The sequence below is a fragment of the Polypterus senegalus genome, chromosome 8 (assembly GCF_016835505.1).
Source record: "Polypterus senegalus isolate Bchr_013 chromosome 8, ASM1683550v1, whole genome shotgun sequence".
NCBI classification, from domain to species: Eukaryota; Metazoa; Chordata; class Cladistia; order Polypteriformes; family Polypteridae; genus Polypterus; species Polypterus senegalus.
In genome coordinates, this window is record NC_053161.1 from 101,165,229 (window position 1) to 101,174,308 (window position 9,080).

The window sequence follows — 9,080 nt, forward strand, 5'->3', positions numbered from 1 at the left end:
TATTCCTGAGATAACTTGTCCACAGCTAGCCACATGCATACCATCGTCCCAAAATGTATTCTTTTTCAGAGAACAGCGGCTTTTGACACCACATTTTGCAACAGCATATACTATATATATCGCTCTTAATCTCAGATGCTGGTTCCCTTGCATACTCTTGAAGTGCTTGTTTTTCTTGTGTAATGACTATTAAAGCTAAGGTTGTCTCCTAACATTTCATACTGTGGTTTTCTCAATACAGTGTTTTATGGGGCCTGAATGATGGTTCAAGCCCAGAGGCCCCCTCCCCTCTAAGTGCCCCCCCGTGATAATCAGTTACACCGGTGTGACTTAACAGGAGAGTTTTCAGAACTATTATTGGGTCAATGCTCAGCCACCTCCCAAGAGTTTCAAAGCTACAGTATGTGTTACCTTGCTACAATAGATATCCTAGATATCCATAATGTAATGGAGATGAAGCTCATACACTTAAAAGATATGTCAACACAAAATAATATAAAAAGTAACTTACTGCCCATATTCTGGTTGATCTGCTTATTTGACCGTGAGGTTCAAACATCCACCCATGATATGAAAGGAGGAGCTTCAACATTTGACGCAGAATAAAAATGAGAGAAATCCACAAGCCGGTTGAAAACAATATGGCACTTAGCATCGTCTGTGTCTGAATAGCCATGTAGCCACTATTAGAGATACAACCAAAAAAGGAAAGAATTGTTATTCTCATAATGCAGTAAATAAATAATCATGTAAAGCTATGTGTATTTAGTCAGGTGACAGCATATATTCTCACCAGCACTATACGTTTTTTTTTTTTTTTGCAATGCTAATCTAGCAGTGAATATTTGTGATGAGGAAACAGCTGAATGACTTGAAAATGATCTTAGAAAAAGACAGCTGAACAGTTGTCGTATGTGTTTATGCATTATGCATCTGGCCATCCATTTTTATCCTGCATAGTGTAGCTGGCCTAAGCCCCTGTTCTGGCAGCATTAAAGACAAAGCAGCTACTGTCTTGAAAAGCTGTGGTAATCCATTGCACGGCTCCTTCAGACACTGGTATCCTGGCTGGAATGGATGGTAGTTCCTTAACCTTCAGGAAGCCATTATAGCTGAAGGACAGTGGGAGACTGTTTCCCAGAGACATGTGTTCCCCCTTTTACTCTATGATGGACCTCCCATGTGTGCACCGGCAAGGCAGCATGGGAACTGTAGTGCCAATGGTACGGCCATGTTGGGGTACTTGGGTGTCGCCAAAAGGACACTCCTCTGTCCTAGAGAGGTTCCATGGTGGCAGTGCTGTGGAAACTTCATACAGATTGTAACTGGGTATGGGGTACAAAACCAGGACACACATGTAAGTCAGAGTCTATCCTGGCAGCCCTGGGTACAAGTCAAATGTCAGCAGTCCAGCATGGCACAACATTTGAACCCAGGATGATGGCTTCATGAAGCAGACGTGTTCACCACTTTCCTACTGTGACATTTTCTTTTCCAAGTATTTTTTCTATTTTTGCACATATTGCATGATGTTTCTCTGTTTATGTTTCAAAAAGATGTTTTGTGGCTATGTTTCATCTCATTTTGTCATTTTGCAGAGTGCTCTGGGCTCCTAAGTAAAGGTATACATAGTAAGAATACCTTGTTTTGAACATGTGTTTTAAGACAATTGACATTTTTAAATATTTTGTTCATTGCTAACTACCAGTGGAAATAACTAGAAGGTAAGGTAGGATTCTTGTTTAGGTTCAGTTCAGTGATGCATTCATTTATTTCACTCAAGTATACTTAATCTGAAAACCTGCTTCCTCCTGTTTGGTGTTATGGGAATCCAAATCTTATCTCAAAAGTGCAAACCCCCAGATTTAGTCAAATTAGACTGTGAGAGGAATTTGGCTCACTAGTCAGGAAATAGGAGACCAAACACATGTGCACAGAAAGGTATCAAACTGGAATTCAAACAAACTCTGAAGCACAAATGTTATCTGCTATGAATCTCCCAAATATAATTCATTGATTCATTTGTTCAAAAACAAGGTTATAGAGGACAGGAGCCTTTTCAACAGCAATGGATACACGGCTGGCACCCATCCAACTCTAAGCGACTAATCCATCAGCCTTTGAAAAGTGCAGGAACACCTGAAAAAAAAAAACTACACAAGCTTGTCGAGAGTCCACACAGACGATGACTGGGTCATCTCTTGAACCCTGGACCCAGGAACTGTAAAGCAGCAGTACAAGCCACTGAGCCTCCACCTACCTCGAGGTAAAGACCCTTGTAATGACATATAAGAAAGGTACTCAACACTGAGCTGCACATGCATAAAAACCTGTGCACACATTCCACAGTTTGATCCAATTCCTTGAACTGTAGAGGCTAAACACCACAACGCAGCCATTAAAGTGCTATTAGTCACACAATCCCAAAAGCAATGCATTGTTGAGAGAGAGGAATGAGGGTTTACGACTGTCAGACACTACACAGTTATTAGGAACACAGTATTGCTACTTACTTCACTGGCAAGTTCTTCTTGATGCCATCAATCATGCCCATTGAAGGGTCTATTCTTGCATACATGGCACTCATAATAGCAATGACTACAAAAAGCCAGCTTGAGGGGCTTGCAGGATATACTCCTGTCAGAATTCCATTCTAGAAATAAGGGGAGGAAACAATTAAGATCTTCCTATGACAGTGTTCAATAGACAAAGGGGTAGCTGAGGAAAAGAAAAAAGATGGACAAAGTACTGAAAAATGTCTACTCTCTAAAAAATCTCTAATCTATAATAGGTAGCAAGGATAGGCTAGCACCTTGGCTGGAAAGGATGGAGTTTCCTTAACCTGCCAGGACACCTTTATAGCTGAAGAACAGTGGGAAACTGCTTCCCAGAGACATGTACAGTATTCGGTCCCCCTTTACTCTTGAGTGTCCACATCTCCACGATGGCATCCCATGTGTGTGCCCTCAAGGCAGCATGGGAACTGTAGTCCCAATGGGCAGCCATGTTGGGGTACTTTGGTGTCACCAAAAGGACACTCCTCTGTCCTAGGGAGGTTCCACCTGACCGGGAAGTGCTTCATGGTGGCAGTGGTGTTGCCCAGCAGTACTCTTGGGTCCAGGTTGAAAAGGAACTTTTCAGAAATGTAGTTGGGTAAAGCTCACCTGGGAGCAGTAGAGGAGAAAGAGAAAGAAATCATAATGAATTGTTTGTGAAAATTAATTTTGTAAATTTGTATTTGTGTCAAGGGTTTAGGGCTTTGAGATGTACTACATAGACAAAAAATGACTAAAGTAAAAGTACCCTTGCATGGAAACTACTCAAGTCAAAGTACAATATAGTTACTTTAGAAAGAAAAAAATAAAATAAATTAGTAAACATCCTCAATTGTCAATGCTGTGCATTGGAAAATATAAGCAGAATATACATAGTAATAACAACATTTTTTGCAGTATTTATCAAAATACTGTACATATATATGTATATAATAATGCAAATTTGACTGACTCATTCACTCAGTCACACAATATAAACACTATTTCCCATTTAGTTAAAAGCTAAAATTTGGCAGGATGGTACAACTTGGGCAGTATTTATCTGCCAAAAAAATACATTTTGATGTATTAATATTTAGGGGTAAAAAAAACACCTTGATGGATAGGATTGAAATTTGATGACGTCATAGAAAAGGCAAATTATTTGTATTTGTTGATATTTTTTAATATTATGCTAACTTACCTGTTCTGTGAAGAGAGCATGTGCTTTATGCAAATGAAAGATGCAGCAGAAGTCCACGTGAATACCACCACAGCCCAATAAGGTGGACAGACAGCTAAAGATGGGGCCGTGATTACGTTGTGAAATGGAAAGAGAGTGTTTGTCAAGGCTCAAGGAAGATGCAAAGCAGAATGGGTAGAAAGCGCTTTTTTTGTTGTTGACTATGTATGAGTCTCATCTCAGTTTTCTGTTCCTGTTTTCTGATATGTGATCCGTAGGGCATATCCAGGCGATTATACACATAAATTTAAAAAGATCAAAATGCATTAGTAAGCGTGATGCAAATTTCACATATCTTATTTTTGTCATTGTCACCCATACTGTCCTTTGCTAGGCTGGTCAATGTGGAATTAATGGCTCTTTAGTAGTGAGCATCTGCTTCAGATTCATACTAACGATATTCAGGTATTTTATTCAGAAGTATTTCCTCAAGGCCTCTTGAAATAGGGAGCATAACTGAACAGAAGATAAGCAAAGTTATATTTTCTATTTAATGAAATGAAGTTTATCATGGCACCGGTGAGTGATGATGTATTGGTCAGGCATGCAAGTAAAAATTTCACTGTACTCTGCATACCTAGCAATATAACTACTACTGCTACAGCTACTACTTTTGGGAACAATCAAAATAAAAAAGTGTATTGAGTATTAAGTCCTCAGATAATCCATGGAATTCACTGCAAAAAATTAACTCTAAGCCATTTGTATATCAAGCCATTAAATCTTGTTTGGCTTATTGTAACATTTATTGACTTGCCAAGACATTTTGATTTATGACTATTTAGCTTGTGTTTTTTTTTTATCAATCTTTCTGTTTGAAGACATATGAAAATAAATTACTATATATACTTGCGTTTAAGTTCTCCCACAGATAAGTCGGGACTTGATTTTACAGTATAATTTCTAGTATTTTATAATGTCGGTCATATAAGTCAAATGTAGAAAACTCACACTATTGGTCCAAGAGATCATGATATGCTAACGCTCACAGAGCACACTGCCTTTTTTTTTCTATGTATTATGCCTATGTGACCACACAGTAATACCCAAACTATTCTGAAGCGACGTTTGCACGGTTTTTGTATCTCACACCCTCATACACCAGTATCGTAGGAGCATCCCTTATCCATGATGGAACATTCGATCAGAAGAAAATATGAAGCTGGTTTTAAATTAAAAGTCGTTGCAGTGGCAAAAGAAATTGGTAACTGCGCTGATGCAACAAAATTCAATGCGTCTGAGAAACTGATTCGAGATTGGAGGAGGCAAGAAGATGTAAAAAAAATCGTAGTGTTGTATTTTTGAACGGGCGTATTAGTTGGGCTCTGATTTTATGATCAGTTTTCGGGTTTCAAGACCCGTGAGTATATACAGTAACCTAAATTGATCTGAATGTGATCTAAACAATAGCATTCCAATCAAAAACACCCTTTCCATAAGCCCAATGGAGGGAGACTGAATGGTAACGATTGTCAAGACTTAAATCAAATGAAGGAATTGCAGTGAAACTCAATCATTGTGCTTTAGTAAGCAGTTTCCAACAGTTTGGGTTTGAGGACAAGATGAGAGACGAACAGCAGAAATTAGGTCCTCATGATCGCAGGTGGTCTCAGCCAAGTGCTGAATTCTCACTCAGCCCTCAGATTCTAAATCAATTGTTTTCTTTTTAAACTTTGTTAACATTCAACCTCTTTCATGTTTGGTCAATATAACTTTTAATAAAACAATTTAGAAAATGTATTTAAAATTAGAAAATACAAATTAACACATGATTAGTGTTTCCAATTATGAAGAGAATCATTTGTAGCAGTATTAGTAGAGCTGTCATGTGTACAGATTATAATGGATCCAAGATAATACCTTAAAACGTGTTCTCCAACAAGAATACAGTCAGATGGATGGAAACTTGCAGAGAGTACATTTCACTCTAGAAAGTTTGTCGTCACACAGAGAATTACAAACACATGGAATACATTACCAAGCAGTGTGGTAGAGGGTAGAGCTTCAGGCACTTTCAAAATTTGACTTGTTGCCATTTTGGAGAAATTATGTGAATAGCATTAAGAAGGCTTCTGGGCTGATAGGCTGTTTTTTTGTCAGAATTGTTCTGATATTATAAAGTGATTCACATGCAAAAAATGCTCCTGTCTTACCTTAAACCTGATGAAGCGTTTCCTCCATGAAGTTACACCTGACAGGTAGATATGCTTCAGGACCTCCTGACTAAGTCGAAAGTCAATTCCATCTGGAGTCACCGTGAACTGAAACGCTACTGCCTGGTGAGCTTCTGCCATGGTGACAATGTCTCAGTCCTTGATGTTTAAGAATACTGACCTGAGCAGCCTGCAAAGCATAGAAAGGAGGACTGATTAAAGCCAAGAAGGTTCAGGGTTTTGCCATTGAGTTTCTAAAATAAAAACTGATTGACATTTCTTTAAGTTATTTTGGTGGTAACATTAGGCTACGATTGATTAAATGGACTGCATTGTGGTGTAGTAAGAAAGACCACTCCCTCACCAGATCGCTTCCAACCAGGTCACATCTGTGTGTCACTCCACTGAATTATTTTAAGATGACTGTTAACTTTAACCCTTTCGGCCCTGACATCCTATTACTAGTACATATATGCAGCCATTTTTGTAAAGCACAAGTATGTTTGCCGTCGAAACCAGGCGTGCTACTATTAGCGCAGACTACAGAGAGGTGGCAGTTGATTTGGGTGCTGCCTGGTGGCATACAGTCCGTGAAACACGGAAGTGAAAATGGACGCTTCTGTGCACCACATATGCGCACCACATAGTAAAGTAGCTCCACTTTCAATTTTATTTCCTCTAGGAGATGGAAGTATTTGGGAGCTATTGTATAATAATAGTGATCATTTTTTTTTTGTTTTTTCATATTTGAGCTTCCTAGACACCCCAAGGGTAGAATAACTCACAAAATTTTTTCCCATAAAAACAAAAAATCCAGGGCCGAAAGGATTAAGTTAACCTGGTGTAAATGTGAGTATCAGTCTCTCAAGGGGCTCCTGTGACCCCACAATAGAAATAGCAGACATGGAAACGATTGCATAAAAAATTATCTCTTTCTTTGAGAACTCCCTTCCTATCCGTGGCGGAGCAATGAGCGCTGAGCAGGCTCCTGTCAATCATAGAGAATCCACTGAATCCACTGAACAGTGTCATCTCCAGACAGAGGAGCAGCTTCAGAGACAGACTGCTGTCACTGTCCTGCTCCACTGACAGACTGAGGAGATCGTTCCTCCCTCACACTATGCGAGTCTTCAATTTCAACCGGGGTTAAATGTTAACATTACACAAAGTTATTGTCTCTTTTACCTGCATTTTTATCGCTCTTTAATTTAATATTGTTTTTTACCAATATGCTGCTTTTGGTGTATGTGAATTTCCCCTTGGGATTAATAAAGTATCTATCTATCTATCTATCTATCTATCTATCTATCTATCTATCTATCTATCTATCTATCTATCTATCTATCTATCTATCTATCTAATTTTAAAATGTATAAGAATAAAATAAAAAAACACTAGGACTATATGAAAGTGTGCAGCTAGAAAAACACTTCATAAAAACTGAAGATGAGTTTACTTTTAACTATGTTGCATGGAAAACTTGCCAATAAGTGTAGTAAGATAGTGCAGAGTTTTGAATTGAATTCCTGCCTATGTGCAGTGCGCATGTTCTCTCCTTGTCTGTGTGGTTTCTCCCTTTTACACTTACATCTCAAAAAAATGAATGTTAGGTTGAATTATGTCTCTATATTAGCTTGATGTGAGTAAATATGTGCTCTTTAAAGGACTGGTGTCCCATCCGGGGTTAGTTCCTGCCTTCTGCTGAGCACTAATGTGACAAGTTATCTCTATGATAACTCTATGATCTCTAGGATATGAGCTATCTATGATCCTGCAGTGAATAAGCATGTTAGAAGATGGGTGGATGGATAAAACCGTGGGGTACATAAAAATGTAACATAACCTAACATTCAAAAATCTGCTTAATTCAATACAGGATCACAGGGGCCAATGACATTTCTGGTATCACTGGCCAAGTCTAGACAGGATGAAAGTCCAGTGCAGGATCAGTACATGGGGTCAGTTTACAATCGCCAACTAACCTCACCTGCCTATCACCGAGATGCAGAAGATAAAGTGAGCACACAGATGGCACTTTGAACTCAGGACTCTGTGTCCATAAAGCAGCATCATTAACTACTGTGTTGTGAACTGCCAACTACAGTATCTGTCCCATGAACCAAAACAGATCTTGTATGGTTGTCTGTTTTCATGTTGACTTCCTCCTCTGCAATGCCTTTATGATGGAAATGTCTGGTGAGCTCCAAGGTAGCCAGTTATAACTTCTTTCTCACTCACCATATGCTTTATCAGCTTGTGCCCTACTTGTTGGAAATATAAAAGTAGATCATCATGCTATATTTGTATAGAATGGCACCATTGAAAAGGAGGCTTCAGTGCTAATTCTCACTCCCTTTTTTCCCTTCTCAAAAGTAACAACACTACAGTAGTGCTTTTTAAATGCCAGGATTTACTTTATTAAAAATAATTACATCATGACAAAAAAATCTCCATAAGCCAGAAGATTTGCCTTAGCTTTTCTGGTGTCTTGGTGCACATTCCAGATTCTTTTTAATAGCCACACGTTCAAGCAATAGGGTGGATGTTTTTTTCCATCTCATGTGACTGGAGATCTACCAAGTAGGGCAAAGGTGGCACTTCCTTGTATATAGTAAGCAGGGCCGACTGGCAGCATTCCTGCTGAAACACAAACAGTGGGAGGAATTCAACAGGGCCACTGAACATAGGATGGCAGAGGAGAAATGACATTCAGGATTATGTACTGTACAAACAGTACAGGGAAAAAGGGGACATGAACTGGGATCACAATATTGCCACACTAGGGAGTAAGCAACAAAACAGTTTGTACACCTTGTTCAAAACAATGTCATTTGTTTTGTAGTTTGGAGGGTTATTTTGCCATATCTGGTTATGCCAGAGAGATAGCAGCACTTTATTTGTCCCCAGGTGGAAATTGGGATTTTTTACAGAAGCTAAATAAATTAATTATTATGGCAGACAACAATTCTGCTTTCATATACACACCAGAATGACTAAAAAGAAAGAAAACTAAAAAGAGCAGTCACAGTCACCTTTAAAGCTGTGACTTGTAGAACCACTAATTTAATTCCTAAAGTCTTCTAAACCAACAAATAACCTGATGGCTATCTGTTCACCCTTTGAAAAGATGATCAGGCTGTCTGTGGCTTC

The 9,080-nt window shown here is 38.8% G+C and overlaps 1 protein-coding gene across 1 annotated transcript in view; it reads right to left on the reverse strand.

Annotated features, from left to right (window-relative positions):
- The window catches only part of cpt1b (carnitine palmitoyltransferase 1B (muscle)), a 54,334-nt gene that overhangs the window by 41,326 nt on the left and 3,928 nt on the right, over positions 1-9,080 (reverse strand). The window contains exons 2-4 of the mRNA XM_039761507.1: positions 5,931-6,120; positions 2,514-2,653; positions 512-683 (exon numbers count right to left, since the gene is read on the reverse strand). Coding sequence (XP_039617441.1) covers positions 512-683; positions 2,514-2,653; positions 5,931-6,071 — 453 coding nt within the window. The 5' untranslated portion in view covers positions 6,072-6,120. The remainder of the gene's footprint in view (positions 1-511; positions 684-2,513; positions 2,654-5,930; positions 6,121-9,080) is intronic.